Raw genomic sequence first — 19,523 nt, 5'->3', positions numbered from 1 at the left:
ACAAATCTGGGTTGAGAAGAGATAGCCGAATTAAAGGTCTAAATTACAAGAAGCCTGGCTATACTACTTAGAGGCCTACAGCATACAGATTTCATAAGCATATTATAATATAATATTCAGTGAAGATAATTCAACAATTTTATTTCATATTAAAAAACTGACAAAAATCTCTTTCTTGCTTAAAGGATAATAAATGCCCCTAGCTTTTATGGCAGGCTGGTGAAATTATTCGGTCAAACATCTGAAATGGGTGGAGCACAGGCTTGTGATTGGGATGATAGATTTAACAATTTTCTGCTGGGTAAATGAAGTAGGATAGGGATCGGTACTCTTCATTTGTAACAATCAACATTCCCTTCCCTCGCATCCATGAAAGAGCATTGCATCAATGTTTGTCATAAAGACTGATGATATTAAGAGTCACATGAAAGAACAAGAGTGTTGCCAGTGATGGCAAATTGTACCTCAAGGCCAGTTTCAGGAAAAGCAGCCATATATTAATGGGAAGGAAAAAACACCACTTTTTGATAATAAGGCAAAGTTAACCTCCATACAGTAGATTTTCTTCACATTTGGAAAAGCATAAATGACATGCAGCATTTTCTGTGAATGTTTTATGAGCTGAAATAAAAATAAGCCATAATATAAAAGAAATATCACCTCTCCTGAGGTCCAAGATTCTGTAACATTTTCATGTATTGAAACACAATATGTGCAACCTATATTAAAAAGAAAGCAAACTAAATCAACTGCTATTTAAAAGATCCATAATTTGTGATTGGAAGAATAATAAATCTCTCAAGACATATCATTACTGAGTACAATCAATCTACAGTTGCACATAAACTGTTAAATGTAGAAAACCAAAACTCTACTAGCAGGCTTTTGCATGATCTGTTAATACAATCAATGTAGAATTGCTAATATGAAGTGAACTTTCAGCTTTTTGAACACATCAATAATAAACAGTGTACACATTTTTTTGAATGAGGTATAGCTGAGCTTTTAAAACAGCAAACATTATTACTGCAAAACAAACTAAGCTCGGAAAACTAACTTTACACTTATAGTATGTAATTCATTCAGTATATATATGCCCCACTATTTAGTTTTCTATAGTGATTAAATAATGAATAACAATCACAATGAATGATCAGTCTAGCCCCATTGTCTTCACTATTGTCAGGTGCCACAGGTCCCCTGTAGATGGTGCCAAATTAGAAGCCAATCTAGAGAAAATAATCCTTTAGTCACTGAACGCATCTGACTGGTTTTCTTCTCTGAGCATGATAACCCCCTAACCCCTGCACCCACTCTCAAGCCTGGCAGCAAACAACATTCCTTTTCAGCTGACCACAAAACATGGGCCAATTCTCAAAAATTGACAATGAGAATAATTTGCCTTCGATTCAACAAAATTAGGAGACTTGTGTGACGAGAATACACATAGATTAAGATGTTAGCTGTCCTGTGCTGGCACCAGTGGGATCAGCAGTTGGTCTGCCGCCTGTCTTCAGGAGAAAGAGAGATAAGGAAAACAATGGAGCAGCATTTGGAGATGTTAATGAAGGGACGGGAGAGAGTAACGGAAGGAGAGCTGTCAAGATCGGCTCCCCCCTTTGAACCCTGAACTGTTTGAAGTGATGGACAGGCGATACCCCAGCAGGGGGATAAAAAGGGACCGGTTCGCTAAGGCGACACACACGACACCTGAGGTAACGAGACCCTGGAAGCGGTGCGTCTCTCACAAGTCGGTGGGAAGTTTTGGAAAGCCGGTTGTGGGACCAGGCCATAGACGCACAGGGTGGAAAGGCACGATCGGCGGAAACCTGGTGTGTGTCCACCCTTGCCCGGGTGCCTGGTTCACCGCAGAGAAACGATCGTATCGGGAAACGGAGGGGTCACGGTCGGTGACCTCAGATGACATCACAAAGGACTCGCCCGAAAGCTGACTGCGAAGGTCTGTGTGGAATTCATTTGTTTTGCTCTCTATCTCCTTCCCCCCACTGTCCATCGCCACGGCAGCGATTACTGCGAACTGAACTGAACTTTGCGTCACTTTGAAACTGGTCATTTACCCCTAGACAACGATAGAGCTTGATTGATCCTGTTATCTTAATTCTGTGTACATGTATGTTTATCATTGCTGAACTGTTGCATTCATGATCCTTTTGATTAGAGTACTGTGTTGCTTGTTTCTTTAATAAACTTTCTTAGTTCTAGTAATCCAGACTCCAACTGAGTGATCCATTTCTGCTGGTTTGGCAACCCAGTTACGGGGTACGTAACACTTGAAATAATTCCCACTGGACAGGAACAAAGGAGAGAAAACACTGCATACAAAGTTACCTCATAGAACTGCTGATAGCCTTCATCAGTTAATGTAATTGAGATGTTGAACACAGAATATGTTGAATTTTGTTCAAATCCAGTTTCACCATTTCCACCAAATAAGGCAAGAGCCAAGCACCTAGAAAAGAACTCCTACTTCAGTTGAGCTTTGAGACTAAAGATGTAACAAAACAACTTCAATAAGGAAGCTTAATACACAGATTAAGATCTTTGTCAAGTTTAGCTATGCTTGTTTAATTCACAGAAGCATAACCAGAGAAAGACCTGTATTCTCAGATTTTTACGGCTTCCACTGGACCTAGATAAAGGAACAGAGCAGCAGCTTTAAGACATGACATCATAATGCTTCCAAACTCAGTCCCTTCAAACCAGTAGAACAAGGAAGATATAGTTAGGTGTCAATTTAATTCCCTTCTTTGTTTTAAAATATTTATTTTTTTTTAAAAAGGTAGCTAGAACTTTAACACGTTTATGCAATACAAATGTCATTAATTTCAATGGTTCTAAAGGTTAAGAATACAATCCTTCATATTGCATCTTGAACCAAAGCAACCAAGCCATCTGGATTACAGATCTACACTAAGAATGAATCGTTCAAGGTAGATTTGGGCTATTAGGATGAGAAAAACAATGGAAAAACTAACTGGTTAATTCACAAGAACCAAAGATCATGTTACCACAATTGAAAGAGTCTTCAAAAATTTAAATTTTGCTTTCTAGAATCAATACTAAGCAGATAATGAATGATGTGACATTGATTAATTGTTCAGCAAAGTTGCAAGAAGACATGAAAATCAGAAAGGTGAAGTCAGAAAGTTATTTCAGTGATCAGTGGTTCCCAAAATGGATGATATCACTCCCCTGGGCGATGGGAGTTTCTAACTGGATGATAAAGATAAAGGAGACGGTGGGAGGGGACTTGGTAGCAAGGAGGTCAGCTGAGGAATTACATGCTTAATTTCAGAAATAAATTACTTTTCGCATTTTATTCTCAGTGCCTCATAATGGATTACAATGACCATTCAATCACCTCATCTCTTGCTAACCCACCATTCTCTTAGACATTGTTCAAAGCACATTATAGTTCCTGAATCAATGTGACACTTTTGTATTTGACACATTATAAGAAACATGGACTGAAGAAATGGTATTATTCCAGGCCTGGTACGCACTTCATTGCCATTCACTACTGTAGTTCCCATACCCTAATCATTTTTGCTTAGTTGTCGTTCAGTCATTAAGTCGAGTCCAACTCTTTGTGACCTTTTCATGGCAAGATATGGAAGTAGGTTGCCAGGCCTTTCTTCTGCACGGTTAGTGCTGCTGCCCGGGTTGGAACCTGGCTGGGTTTGAACTCAAGACCATCTACCTTGAAGTCCAATGCTAATGCCACTACACCACCAGCCGGTGTTGCAATTCCTATGAATTAGGGTATGACATACAAAGGGGTAAAGTTCAGGCCATAGCTACAGGATCATATCAGCGTTGAGGCAAGTAAAGCCTCATGGACTAGAGAGCTGAATACTAGTTTACCCTTCACCCTCAGCCTTGATGCCTTAATCTTAAATCTGGCTCAGCACTTTAATCAGCTAAATGTGGGTTCATTTGCCACTCTTGGGCATGGGCTCTGCCACTTCAATTCAGCCTGAAGTCTGCTCCAGCAATAGGTTTCGCGGCCATACTTGCATTCTCGAGAATCAAGTTAGCCGAATCCTTCAGCATACCGCAAAAACGCCTGTTCAAAAAGCACGTCCCTAATAGATGAAACAGCTAAGAATGTGGAAGGCACATTTTGCAATATACTTAGCACAACAGAACTTGCTCTGCAGTTGGATGAGTCAATTGGAACTGGAAAATAAAAAAATTCCAGAGCAGATTTTTGATCTCCAAGTTTAACAAAATAAAATCTTCAGGCAAAAATCAATCTTTTTTTTGTACCACGTGGTGTGGGCTCATCAACCATTATGAATGATGCACAAATCATTAAATACTGTTATTACAGCAGTAAATAAAATCATCCCATGTTCTCAGTTCTCAGCTATTTTGAGAGCTTTGCATTGAAAATGACAAACAGTTTACACACTTGCTGATGCACACAGAAATCAGATGGCTCTCAAAATAGTCTGCAATGCTTTTATTCACTTTTTGAAACTGATAAAATTCTTGGAAGACTCAAATGCTTCATTCAGTAATCAATCAAGACTGTTATGCATGGCATTCTTTATTTATCAGAATTATCCATGAAGTTTAATTAACTCAATCTTCAACACCAATCTGAATTTCATCAAAGTCAAATCAGTTGTCTCCACATTTCTGTCCAAGTTAATCCTATTTAAGTGCAATATTGACCATCAAACCTTTTCCAATTTCCGAGCTTCTGAGTTGGAAGAGAAAGAAAGAAAGAATACCAGATGACGACCTTCAAGAACAGTGTACTGTGCCCTCTAGGGTCAGCTGCATAAACAGGTGTCTGAGAAACTTAAGGTTCTTCTCTCAATCCAAATTCTTGAACACTTGTAATGATGAATTAACACATTTGAGTATCTTCCTCCAAAACAGAACAAGGACAAACAGTAACTGGAGTAATCTGTTCACATGGAACTAGTATCCATTCATCAAAATGGTACTTTTTGGAGAAAAGGGGGGAAAAGATCAGAGGAATACACACAGTTGTCATGGACTTTTATCAATCTTTCTCAACCAAAAGCCCTGTAAGAACCATGAAATCTGCGATCCGCAATCTGCTGAGTGCCAGATCAATAGCGCTCAGTCCTGACAACCAGTAAAGTGCAAGAGGTCCAGGTACGACCTTCAGAAAGCCATGTCACAAGCAAAATGGCAATCCAGACCAAACATGAATCACTGAAGGATGCTTGACAGCTGTGGCTGGGCTTGAATACCATCACCTTCTACGAACTGAAAGCAAGCGACATAGATGACAACAGGATTTTGCTCTCAAATGAGATCAATGCCTTCTATACCTGCTTTGATTGTCAAAACATGGAGGCACTTTATGACTTCCCATGGCCCTCAAAGATCATGTAATTTCAATCTCTGACGCCAACATGAAAGCATCCTTCAGCAGGGTGAACCCATCAAAAGCCCAGACGGGGTACCCGACCGAGTACTAAAAACCTGTGGTGGTAAACTGACTGCAGTGTTCACTGATATCTTTAACCACTCACTTCAGCAGCAAGGTACCCGCCTGCTTCAAGTAGGCTTCAATTATACCAGTGCCTAAAAAGAATGTGCTTAGCTACCTCGATGACTATCATCCAGTAGCACTTACATCCACTGTGATGAAGTGCTTTGAGAAGTTGGGGATGAAACATATCAACATCTGCCTGAGAAGCCACTTGGATCCAACCTAATTTGCCTACTGTCACAAAAGGTCAACAGCAGATGCCATTTCATTGAAGTGAGGATGCATATATCAGCACGCACTTCATTGACTAAAGCTCAGCATTCAATACTATTATCCCTTCAAAACTAATCAAATAAATTTCAAGATCTGTACCTCTCTACCTCCTTGTGCAACTGGATCCTCTACTTCCTCACTTGCAGATCCCAGTCAGCTTGGATTGGCAACAACATCGCCTACACAATCCCCATCAGCCTCCCCAGTAGTGAGCACACCTACACAGAATGCTGTAACAGGAAAGCAGCATCAATCATCAAGGACCCCCATCATCCAGGCTATGCTCCTTTCTTGCCACTGCCATCAGTAAGGAGGTAGAGGAGTCACAAGACCCACACCACCAGGTTCAGGAACAGTTACTACTCCTCAACCATCAGGTTCGTGAACCAGAGGGGATAACTTCACTCACACCTGAACTGTTCCCACAACCTATGGACTTACTTTGAAGACTCTTCATCTCATGTTCTCAATGTTTATTGCTTATTTATTTATTATTTTCCCTTTTTGTATTTGCACAATTTGTTGCCTTTTGCACATTGATGATTGTCCGTCCTGTTAGGGGAGGTCTTTCATTGATTCTATTATGTTTCTTTGTGTTTATTCTCAAAGCCCACAAGAAAATGAATCTCAGGGTTGTCTATGGTGACATATGTACTTTGCTAATAAACTTACTTTGAACTTTGAATTTTTGAACTTCATGCTAAATTTTAGCATAGGAAAAAAATCAATATTAAGTTTACTGTATATGCTCAGAAGGATTTCAAGCTTTCACATATTACACAATAAATTAATCCATGTCAAATTACTAAATAAGGTGAAAGGAATGATAGTTCTCTTTCTCAGTATTAAATTTTCTTTAATTGATTGCATTTAAAAAGTTTCACCTAAAAGTTTGATCATAGTCACGATTCAAATGACTTCAAAAGGAACTAGTTTCAGAAGTGGGACACAGCACATATCTCAACTCTAAAAGAATAGTTAGTGCTAGTGACAGAACGTATTTCTTCGCTTCAAATTACTTCATATAAACCTTTTTTGGCATCTTTGTGCCTTGTATTGCAAAATGATACTCATTAACCTTTGTATAAACCAAGTGTTCTGAACCACATGACGGAGTCAGATTTATCTTTCCACAATATTGATTAAGAGAATAACAATAAAATTGAAACATCCACCATGCGCCAAGGTTTAAAATATTTGACCTTCATTATGCCTAATACTTACTTGGAGCGAAGCAGGGACAGGATACTGCCTTTACCCTCATGTCCAATAAGCCATGATATATAATGGAGTGGCTTTATCCTGTTAAAATTATAAATGTTGTAATACAAGCAAGTAAATACTTACATAATACTAAAACATAAATCAAAAAAGTCAGAAGCAACAATTTGACATTCCTGGTTGCAGATTTTCAGATGGAATAAAAATGGAAATTTAGAAAAAGATGTCAATATTCATTAAAGATATAATCCCAGCTGTGTATAGGGATAATTTGCAGACGAGGAATCTTTGAATAAATTAGAGACATAGGAGGCTGCAGATCATTGTCTCAATGTGAAACAACAGCTGTCTATGTCCCTACAGATGCTGCCTGACCCACTGAATAACAATGGAAAGACTGGGAATGGAATACAAAACTCAAACAACCCAAGGAACATGGAAGAGCAAATCTGTGGCAAATTTCTGACATACAAAAACACTAGTACAGTACAGTGGGGGATGTAACTTCACCATAATAAATAGGTCAGTGTAAGGCATGTGGAATTTCTAAACTACATTCGGTGTGGTTTATTTTTTAGGTAATATCTGGGAAGAAGAGAGGGTAGTGATTTGAAATTTACTTTGGAAATGAAGATTACAAGAGAACACTTGTATGATAGTGATTATATTTATGTTAATTTTAATGCTATATAGTATGGGGAAAAAAACAGATAAAATAGGTTCTAAATTACTGGATTGTTTACTAAGTGTGGAATGGAAGCAACTACTAGAAGGTAAATCAATCTCAATTCAATGGGAGATATTTGAAGTTCAAAAAATTCAGGGTATACATGATCTTATAAAGAAAACAAGCAAGACTGTCTATTCTGGAGCACCAAGGATAACAAGTCAAAAGGGGAAAAAAAGCTTACATTAGATGCAGAGCTTAATAAACTGTATAAAAAGCTTAAAGTAGAAATTAAGAGAGCAAAAAGAGGATAGAGTAATAATATTTACAACTAAAATCAAAGGAAATACACAAGTATGTAAAAGGGAGTAATCAAGGCAAGGGCAGAGCCCAACGGAGACCAAAATAGTAGCATGTACAGAAGGCAGAATTGGGCAAGGTTTTCAAATGACTAAATTGCAACTGTCTTCGAAACCGTAGAGAAAGATCCAGAAGATCTAACTTAAGAATGAAAATTTAGATATCATTAACATAATTCATTAGAAGAGAAGTAACACTGAAAGTGAATCAACTGTGGTGTCTGAATAAAATATATCACTAATGTTGAGAGACAAGTCTGTAGAAGGCATAACCATCATTTTTCAAATCAGTCTGGCCAACAGAGTGGTACTCAAGGATTGGAGGTCAGCTAATGTTCCACTGTTGTTTAAAATGAGAAGAATGGTTATAAAGTAAGTAATTCTGGCTCAATTTGTTTGAGCAAATTAGTGGAATCAAGTCTAAAGAAAGTACAAACCTTCATTTAGAAGGAATAGATTAACTTCCAAGATCTGTTAAAGAAAGGCATGCTTGACTAACTTGATTGCTTGAGGAGACAATAAGGAGGAATGATGTGAGTCTATTTGATGGTGCTTACAAGGATTTCAGCAAAGCTTTTGACAAGATTCCACACAGCTGACTGGTGTGTGGAATTCAGGGGACAGTGAAAAATTGGAACTAAACTGGCTTGATCATAAGAAGCAACGTAATGCTTGAAGGGCAGTTTTGTTTCTGGAATGCTATTAGCAGTGGGATCCCACTGATTTCAGTATTCAGCACCTTGAAAAAGGAGTTATAATTTTAAAAGCTTGAGAAGCAAGTAAGCTGGCCTTACAGTTCATGAAAAGGTTTTAACTGCAGGAAGATACAAGTGGTGATAAGAACACAAGAAGTTTTCCCTAGGGTACTTAGCCCCTACTTCCAACCTGGGAATAGGTCAATAAGCATGGTATGGTAATTGCAAAGCTCATCTCCAAAGGTTTAATGTGGCAGTAATTGAAACCTCCTGGTACTTTTAGAAGTGTACTCGAGAGGCAATACAGGCCTCAAATTAATGGGGTGGCATGCAGGATATGTTCCTAGTAAATAGTCCATGGGCAGGTCAAAGTCATCACAAAAAATAAGCAAATTCAGGTGTTAATGTTCACAACTCTATATGTAAGTGCCTTAAGAATATATTTTAGAATGCAATTCTATACCTGTAATACTGTTTCTGAGGTGGCAGCGCCCAAGTTATATTCAGAGAGTGAACATTCTTCACAGGAATAACTGCAAAATAAAGTACGATAATGTTATTTTTTTTTTAAAAGCTTGAATTCAAACAACCATAAATGTCTATTTCAATTGCATCACAAGGTATATTTAAAACTTGTGATGCATTTGCTGTAACACTGAGAATGATTTTGGCACGCTGATCTTAGCTGAAATGCCACTGCGTGATGGAAGTTTGGGGTCTATTTAATTGCATTTCAAATATGTATTCAGTGATTGCCACTGAAACAGCAAACACTCATTAGTTAGAATGCACAAATTCTATAAGGACATCATGGCTTAAGGAAATTGCTTCAGCTTCACAAACCTCACTTTTACACAAGTTATTTTTTTCAGAAAAATTATGTCATTCTTAAATGGCAAGGTATTTTTGTTTCCACCTCTAAGTAGCTTTTTAAGACAATTCAAAAGCAGTATAACCACACTGTTAATAACAAAAAGTACAAGGTGAAATTAGACAAGGCCCTTGAGGAATTTAAAGGCATCAAAGAGGACCTAAAGAATTAAGAGAGCTAAAATAGGCCATGAAATATCCTGATCAATAGCATTATTTATACTTATTTAAATCTTACATCTGTCCCACAACGTGAGGGAGTAAATATCTTTGCTTTCAGACTCTGTTGTAAGGTACAGACATGTGAATTTATAAGTCTGATGGCTTGTAGAAAGAAGCTGTCCTATTGCTTGTTGGTCCTGGCTTTAATGCTGCGATACTGTTTGCCAGACGGAGGAAGCTGAAGTAGTTTATGGTTGGGTGACTGGTGTCCCCAGTGATCTTCCAGGCCTTCTTTGCGCACCTGCTGCTGTAAAAGTCTGCAGGAGATTAAGGAGGATTCCAAGCATTTTGTATCTATAGTAGGAGCCTAGAAAAGGATAGATGCACTCAAGGACAAAGAAGGAAATTTATTTGTGGACCCAGAGGAAGAGTGAAGTCCTCAAGGCATGTAAAGAATCTTTTGCATTTGTGTTCTTAACAAGTACTTTGCATTGGCATTCAAGGAAAAGAACACAGATGATTGAGTGTCCAGGAAAGGGTTTGGTGATATAAGGAGGAAGAGGAAGTGTCAGGCCTCTTGAAGAACAATAACATGGATAAATCTCCAGGATCTGATCCCAAGACACTGAGCAAGGCAAGGGAAGAGATTGCTAGGACATTGACAGATCTCTGTATCCTCTTTAAATATGGGCAAGATCCCAGTCAACTGGAGAACAATTAATGTTGTGCTCTGTTTAAGAAGGGCAACAAAAATAATCCAGGAAGTGATGGGCCCGTGATCTTTTATGTACTCAAACTATTACACTGGTACAAATTATAATATACATTAGTATTTTAAATAAAATGAAGAACCTTAAAGTATGATAAAAGTAAATGATATCCAACAGTACACATACCTCTATAAAGTTTATTAAAAGCAGGTGTATCAAAGGGACCCCCGATATCAGAAAAATCTGGTTTAGGAAGACCACTTCATGTGAAAAGCAAACATCAGGAGAAAATAAGATATTTATTTGTCGCATTTTTCAGAAATGAGCATCAACAATTATATTTCTGCTTTACAAGTCTACTTCTAAATCAAAATTAATTCTTTAAATATGCATGATAATAATATGATGAACCAATTTTTTTCTTGCAGCGTTCAAGTTATTCTTTAAATTAACAAAAAAAATCTTTTGCTACTATAAATCAAATTCATTAGTGAAACCAATGATGCAGAGCAGGGAAGCCATGGTTTTAGAACTCAATAACACTGATTTGCCAATCTTATTTTCACTGATGTTAAGGCAGAAGCCAGCAACAAACAGCAAACTCACCACCTGCCTACCCAACAACACCCTGTGCACAGCATTTCATCAAAAGCCATGCCATAGAAATAACCACAGCACAGCTCATAAAATTACCACTGAACCAGTGGATGATTCAGTTGCTGTTTAAAAGACACAGCAAGGTGTATTTTCCATGTGCTCTGTACCTGGATACAAGGGAAATGATATGAACTAGTGTTGTCCAGAGCATCGACACATTTGGGTCTTCACACCAGAAATGCGTACCCAGCCCCTTGAAATGCTTTGACATTCAGTAAAGGACCACTCAAGTCATGAGGAGCTGTGCAAAAAAAAAGTAGTCAAAATGGGGGCAAGTCCTTTTAAATGGTTGAGGACTATGGCATTCGTACAAAGAGGAGAGAAATGAGATATCTCTGATCCCTATGGAACATAGGGACATTTGGTGTTAATGAGTTTAGGTGCATCAAGCATACCCACAATTAACTGGTTTGGAAAAAGTTACCATCATGCATGAATATAAACCACCTGATTGTTATTTTGTTATTATTGTTATATAAACCACCCATGAAATGACATTACCAGAAGCCAATGTTTTTGAATATGGAAAATACTCGAAAATATAATTCACAATTTTTCCTATCATCAAAAAATGCATGAAATACTGTAACAATGCAAAACAGGTCCTACTTGTTTGGTATTTGAGAAAAGATTTCCTTCACCCATGCTTCTAAAGTGTCCAGGCTTTCTGCAATTGTTAAAAGGAAATTAGCATTAGTTTAACCAATTGCATGCTACATTCACCAAAACTGTTCCTAAATTTAAGTTTACAGTCTTCATTAGAAATCACTGATGCATCCTTGAAATTCAAGATTGGACATCTATATCAAATACTTTCTTACAAAACTGACAGATGGTGCACTTTAAAAACCAATTCCATTTTTTTATATATATATATATATATATATATATATATATATATGTATATACATACATATACATACACACACACAAAAAATAACAAATTTCTATGCAAACAACAGGAATTCTGCAGATGCTGGAAATTCAAGCAACACACATCAAAGTTGCTGGTGAACGCAGCAGGCCAGGCAGCATCTGTAGGAAGAGGTACAGTCGACGTTTCAGGCCGAGACCCTTCGTCAGGACTAACTGAAGGAAGAGTGAGTAAGGGATTTGAAATTTGGAGGGGGAGGGGGAGATCCAAAATGATAGGAGAAGACAGGAGGGGGAGGGATAGATCCAAGAGCTGGACAGGTGATAGGCAAAAGGGGATACGAGAGGATCATGGGACAGGAGGTCCGGGAAGAAAGACGGGGGGGGGGGGGCCAGAGGATGGGCAAGAGGTATATTCAGAGGGACAGAGGGAGAAAAAGGAGAATGAGAGAAAGAATGTGTGCATAAAAATGAGTAACAGATGGGGTACGAGGGGGAGGTGGGGCCTTAGCGGAAGTTAGAGAAGTCGATGTTCATGCCATCAGGTTGGAGGCTACCCAGACGGAATATAAGGTGTTGTTCCTCCAACCTGAGTGTGGCTTCATCTTTACAGTAGAGCAGGCTGTGGATGGACATGTCAGAATGGGAATGGGATGTGGAATTAAAATGTGTGCCACTGGGAGATCCTGCTTTCTCTGGCGGACAGAGCGTAGATGTTCAGCAAAGCGGTCTCCCAGTCTGCGTCGGGTCTCGCCAATATATAAAAGGCCACATCGGGAGCACCGGACGCAGTATATCACCCCAGTCGACTCACAGGTGAAGTGTTGCCTCACCTGGACCGACTGTTTGGGGCCCTGAATGGTGGTAAGGGAGGAAGTGTAAGGGCATGTGTAGCACTTGCTCCACTTACACGGATAAGTGCCAGGAGGGAGATCAGTGGGGAGGGATGGGGGGGACAAATGGACAAGGGAGTTGTGTAGGGAGCGATCCCTGCGAAATGCAGAGGGGAGGGGGGAGGGAAAGATGTGCCTCCCACTTCCTCCAAACTAAAGGTGTAGCTATGGGCACCCGTATGGGTCCTAGCTATGCCTGCCTTTTTGTTGGGTTTGTGGAACAATCTATGTTCCGTGCCTATTCTGGTATCTGTTCCCCGCTTTTCCTTCGCTACATCGACGACTGCATTGGCGCTGCTTCCTGCACGCATGCAGATTCGTTGACTTTATTAACTTTGCCTCCAACTTTCACCCTGCCCTCAAGTTTACCTGGTCCATTTCCGACACCTCCCTCCCCTTTCTAGATCTTTCTGTCTCTGTCTCTGGAGACAGCTTATCCACTGATGTCTACTATAAGCCTACTGACTCTCACAGCTATCTGGACTATTCCTCTTCTCACCCTGTCTCTTGCAAAAACGCCATCCCCTTCTCGCAATTCCTCCGTCTCCGCCGCATCTGCTCTCAGGATGAGGCTTTTCATTCTAGGACGAGGGAGATGTCTTCCTTTTTTAAAGAAAGGGGCTTCCCTTCCTCCACTATCAACTCTGCTCTTAAACGCATCTCCCCCATTTCACGTACATCTGCTCTCACTCCATCCTCCCACCACCCCACTAGGAATAGGGTTCCCCTGGTCCTCACCTATCACCCCACCAGCCTCCGGATCCAACATATTATTCTCCGTAACTTCCGCCACCTCCAACGGGATCCCACCACTAAGCACATCTTTCCCTCCCCCCCCCTGCATTCCACAGGGATCGCTCCCTATGCAACTCCCCTGTCCATTCGTCCCCCCCATCCCTCCCCACTGATCTCCCTCCTGGCACTTATCCGTGTAAGCGGAACAAGTGCTACACATGCCCTTACACTTCCTCCCTTACCACCATTCAGGGCCCCAAACAGTCCTTCCAGGTGAGGCAACACTTCACCTGTGAGTCGACTGGGGTGATATACTGCGTCCGGTGCTCCCGATGTGGCCTTTTATATATTGGCGAGACCCGACGCAGACTGGGAGACCGCTTTGCTGAACATCTACGCTCTGTCCGCCAGAGAAAGCAGGACCTCCCAGTGGCCACACATTTTAATTCCACATCCCATTCCCATTCTGACATATCTATCCACGGCCTCCTCTACTGTAAAGATGAAGCCACACTCAGGTTGGAGGAACAACACCTTATATTCCGTCTGGGTAGCCTCCAACCTGATGGCATGAACATCGACTTCTCTAACTTCCACTAAGGCCCCACCTCCCCCCTCGTACCCCATCTGTTACTTATTTTTATGCACACATTCTTTCTCTCACTCTCCTTTTTCTCCCTCTGTCCCTCTGAATATACCTCTTGCCCATCCTCTGGGTCCCCCCCCCCCTTGTCTTTCTTCCCGGACCTCCTGTCCCATGATCCTCTTGTATCCCCTTTTGCCTATCACCTGTCCAGCTCTTGGCTCTATCCCTCCCCCTCCTGTCTTCTCCTATCATTTTGGATCTCCCCCTCCCACTTTCAAATCCCTTACTCACTCTTCCTTCAGTTAGTCCTGACGAAGGGTCTCGGCCTGAAACGTCGACTGCACCTCTTCCTACAGATGCTGCCTGGCCTGCTGCGTTCACCAGCAACTTTGATGTGTGTAACAAATTTCTATGTCCACATTTATAATTTGCAGTTTTCCTTGTAAACCTGTCATACTAAATTTGCACAGTGCACATTGAAATCTATGATAACCTTTCAAGGTAAAGTTGATCCTCTGCATAGGAACTTACATAAATCAATGGGAGGGTTTTGCACTTGTGCATGCAAATTTGGAAGCTGCTGACAGCAGAACGTACTTCAATGGTGCACAGCTTAAGAAATTCATTGCGCAAAAGAAACGAGCTAAACGTTCTACAATTTAACTCTCACTGGAGAATTCAATACCAGATAGGAGAAGGCACAAGGGGCAGCCCCCATTGATTTCAATAGAAAGAAACAACCTTCAGCAAAGGTTTGTTAATTTAAAAAGACTTGTGAATAGTTTATTAGTTCAGACACATTGTTTATATCTTTTCAGTACTTTTAATTGCTACTTGGTTAATCAATTTATATTTTTAACTTGTTTTAGGCTTTAAGTTTGAGATAAGGTTTCTTAACTTACTGAGCTGTATCTTCAATGACTCAACCCACGTCTTCTTCACAACTACCCACCACTTCCATGCAACCCCCATGGCTACGCTAACCTTTTATGACCCCACAGAATCCTCCAGCTGTGGCCCCCATGGCAAGATAGATGTGACAGAATCTGAGGCCCAGCTCATGGACGCCACTGTCATAAAATCTGTTAAGGTTTTTAAATTCTAAAAATAGCTTAACTAGTTCTTAATACTTAAAGGCAGCATGAATTTAGTTCAAATTCATAGATGACCAGATTTTAACAAAAACATAAATGCAATATTTATAATAAATACAAACTTAAAGTGAACCTTTTTTTAAACCAGGGATGTCACTTGCACGATAGACATGGATGGCATAAAGGTGAGGGTCAAAATGCTACCATTGAATTTAGTTGCAGAGCTGGAAGTTGAAGATGCACTGAACATCAGAAGGTGAAGCCTCCCAACAGAACTGCTGTACATCTCAGAGCTTGAACTAGCCCATGTCAAATTCAGCGGCTTTCTTTGCTCATCTTTTTAAATGCTTTTAATATTTTTAGCTGCTTTAAGCATTTTAAACTTTCATAGTTCTGGATAAAATAATACTTGGCTGTGGAACATTTTTCATCCATTTTGTGTGCAGGACTTCTGATATTCCCTGAAGCATGGATGTGCATTCAACATCCAGACTCTCACTATTGTTGGTGCAAAGGTTATTTGAGAGTAACAAATACGTGAAATTTCTAAAATACATTATCTTAATCATATGGCAAATGTTACAACATCAGGTGGTATTTCCATAATTATTCAAAGAATCATTACTGTATAGTCCAGAATCAAGAGTAAATGATGCGAACAATCAATATTCACCTTTTGACTGGACTGCCAGAGTCATGTATTGAGCAGAGTAATGGCGCTTCCAAAACTCTTTAAGTCTAGCATAGGTATCAATGTTTTTCTCTTTTGGTGTATGTTTCAGTGTCTGTGAATTTCCTGTTGATATTACAAAGGTATATGAATCAATGCAGTGCAAGAACAAAATTAATATAAGAAAGGTAATATAGAAATAGACATCTTACCCCAAAAGAATTTTCCCATAGGATGACCAGGTCTAGCAAGACTTCCAAATAATAATTCTTTTCTACTTGAATCAGATGGCATAGCTAGCTGAAACTCTGAAAAAAAATTATTTCACATAAATATTACATTATTCATTTGAGATTACCAAAAATAATAAGCACTTTTAGCCTGAGGTTCAAAAGACTTTAACCAGAAAAATGTATATAATTATATAACAGTACATTACCACTATCTACTGTCTCTACTTCACGATCAATGGTGTCTTGGATCATTAAGGGGCCAATGAAAAATTGTGCCCACCTGAAAGAAATACAGATTGAGGTGGGTTTGTTGTTATGAAAGCAAAGGTTTTTGAAGAAATAATGGCAAAACTATCAGTGCTCACCATTATTCCATGAATTTGACAGCAATGTTAAGATCTCCAATATTGCGAAAATCAACATTTCTGGCATCAGATTTGCACAAGCCAACAGGCAAAACTTTACACAAACCAACCGGCAGGATCTGACTCCTCATTAATCTCACCCTGACATACACAACAAAATACCCATACTTAAATTATGACCTTGTCAGAGAATTGCACAGTAGATCCATGAAAACACCGTAAATATGCTCCTATTGAATTTAATTGGTATGAATTCGGTGATTTTTTTTCCAAACACATTATTATTTGAAACATACTTTCAAGTCTTCCCAACAAGTTTGTAAAATATTTAATGGTTTTTATTTTCATACTGGAATGCCGTAAAGTTGTCTTAAAGCAGCTTTTAGATCTTTAATGGCTAACAGTTTGTAACTTAACAGTTTTCAAAGTCTTTTATCTGTTGCAAAAAATCCAAATTATTTTAAAATGAATTAAGACTTTGGTTGGCATACACAAAACGCTGGAGGAACTCAGCAGGTCAGACAGCATCTACGGAGGAGAATAAACACTCAATGTTTCAGACAGAGACCCTTCATCAGACCTGCTGAGTCCCTCCAGCATTTTGTGTGCATTGCTCAGGAATTTCAGCATCTGCAGAATCTCTTGTGTTTATTACTTAAGTTGGGGCTGTTACTCAAATATCAAACTTTCAAACAATCAACAGTGCACTGACAACGTCTTCCCGCATGGTGATGAAACATTTGCAAGTAAATTGCCCAACTCAACCCAACCACCAAATTATTTCCATCAAACTTTCTTCCAGGGTTTGGAGAAGGAACTTTTAGCTATTCTATATATGGCATGCATTATGACACAGAAATCTTTGCCACAAAGAACCTTTCACACAATTGCTGCAAGCACATTGATCTGAAGAGAGTTAACTTATCATTGACCACAATCTTTGCTGTGAACAAATTCAAAGCAGAAGCTTCAGAAACATATAGAGAAATTATTAGTGAGATATTATACATCAGAAAAGGAAGCAACAATAAAAAAACCTGAATGTTCCTTTTCTGACTGGAACCATCATAAACTGGTTATAACAAGATAAAATCTAGAAAGAAATTAGAATGTCTTAAATTTTTTTTAGAAAATAATTTCAATAAAACTATCCAATTTTTGAAATAATTCTAAGAAATACACACATATATCCAGATTCATTTATCACACTTGCATTGAAGCATATAGTGAAATAGGTCATTTGCATTAGCAAATGTTGGGGAACTGCCTGCCTGCCTCCAGCATATCCATATTCCTAGAACTACACAACCAACAACGGTACAAAACAACAGTTTATAAAGCAGAATGATTGATAAGCAGACACTGCCAGCAACTGAATTTCATCATTTATCAGTATTTGCATATAGAGTAAACCTCAGTATTTTGGATCCAGACCGGCAGATTTAACAGTCTATTAGATGTTATGCCTATTAAATAACCCAAGCTATTTTCACTTTTTAAAAAAAATATAATGGTACATAGTGATACCATATATTTTTTAGTGAACCAGATGAGTTTGAAGGGAGCAAGAGAAACCAACGATCCAGGGGCTTTGTAAGTAGCATAGTAAACAAAATACCAATCCATCAGAAATTCTAATCACATGGACAGCAGTTTGTTCGAGTTTTACTGTTTCAGGGCAAAACAGCAAGACATAAAGGGTTGGAGAATCCAAACATGAGAAGAGTATTTGCTCCAGGTATCACTAATGATAACACACCAACATTATGATAACTAACAGTAATACTAGATACAATTGAGTAGTGCAATACATTAACTTATTGACAGTCCAAATTTAACTGGCTGTAATTGGTGTAATGCCCTGATGCCAGTATTGACCACAAAAACTGGAGATGAAATCATAATTAACTAAACAAAATGACCGACCTCAGTTGATGCCTTCTTTGCAAGCCTGCTTGCACACTATTTCCTTGACCACTGCTATAGATTTCAAGACCAGGTGAAGCAGGTAACTCTGAACAAGGAATATGCCACATCTTGTTTCACTTTAAGAACATCACTGTTATTAAAAAAAAATTTTAAATCACAGATGGTGACAAGGAGGTGTACAAGAATCAGAGGTCAGCCAATTGAGTGGTGTTGTAACAACAGCCTTCTGCTCAACATCAGCAAAACCAAGGAACCGATTGAGGACAGGAAGAGGGGAAGTCAGGCAAACTAACACCAATCCTCATTGAAGGTCTGTGGTGCAAAGGAGAAGCAGCTTCAAGTTCCTAAGTGTCGATAACTCAGGGGAAGATCCTGAACCCAGCACATACAGTAGGTGCAAACATGTCAAAGGCAAGCCTACTTTCTTAGAAGTTGAAAGTTAACATGTCACTGAAGTCGCTGACAAGTTCCTACAGATGTCCGCAAGACCGTAGGACATTGCAGCAGAATTAGGCCATTTGGCGCACTGAGTCTGCTGCGCCATTCCATCTTGGCTGATTTACTATCCCTCTCCATTCTCCTCCCCTTCTCTCCAGAAACTTGGTCCAGCAGGAAGCACTTGGACTTGTTGTATCATGGCCTAGTATGGAAACTCCAAAGTACTGGAATGCAGGGGGCTACAGAGAGTAATGAATTCAGCCAGTTCCATTACAAAAGTCAATGTCTAAGGGAGACAAAATCCACCTTGTGAAATGTATGGGTGGTCCAGGGAGGAGTAGCAGCTCTGGTGAAGAGGCTTGTATCCATTCCAGCAACTTGTTTACCTTTGGTACCCGCTAGATATTCCTTTCACCTGTGGCTTCAAGTAACAGTTTACATGCTTTAAAAAGTCAAGTTTCCAAATATCACTCCACTTCTTCTCACCTTCAAATTTTGCATCCTTTTATTGCGACAATACACGCAGGTAACACCAGCTTCTGTATTGTACATAAATATTTCTTGTAGCTGCATATTCCTGACCTCATCGGCTTTCA

At 39.4% G+C, this 19,523-nt stretch overlaps 1 protein-coding gene across 1 annotated transcript in view; it reads right to left on the bottom strand.

Moving 5' to 3' along the window:
• The window catches only part of LOC140205901 (nardilysin-like), a 74,458-nt gene that overhangs the window by 37,112 nt on the left and 17,823 nt on the right, over positions 1-19,523 (bottom strand). The window contains exons 5-13 of the mRNA XM_072273753.1: positions 16,402-16,475; positions 16,175-16,270; positions 15,966-16,088; positions 11,721-11,778; positions 10,641-10,714; positions 9,176-9,245; positions 6,995-7,072; positions 2,350-2,470; positions 661-719 (exon numbers count right to left, since the gene is read on the bottom strand). Of these exons, the coding sequence (XP_072129854.1) occupies positions 661-719; positions 2,350-2,470; positions 6,995-7,072; positions 9,176-9,245; positions 10,641-10,714; positions 11,721-11,778; positions 15,966-16,088; positions 16,175-16,270; positions 16,402-16,475 (753 nt within the window). The remainder of the gene's footprint in view (positions 1-660; positions 720-2,349; positions 2,471-6,994; positions 7,073-9,175; positions 9,246-10,640; positions 10,715-11,720; positions 11,779-15,965; positions 16,089-16,174; positions 16,271-16,401; positions 16,476-19,523) is intronic.

This window comes from Mobula birostris, chromosome 12 (assembly GCF_030028105.1).
Source record: "Mobula birostris isolate sMobBir1 chromosome 12, sMobBir1.hap1, whole genome shotgun sequence".
Classification (NCBI taxonomy): Eukaryota; Metazoa; Chordata; class Chondrichthyes; order Myliobatiformes; family Myliobatidae; genus Mobula; species Mobula birostris.
This window is presented reverse-complemented; position numbering and strand designations above follow the sequence as displayed.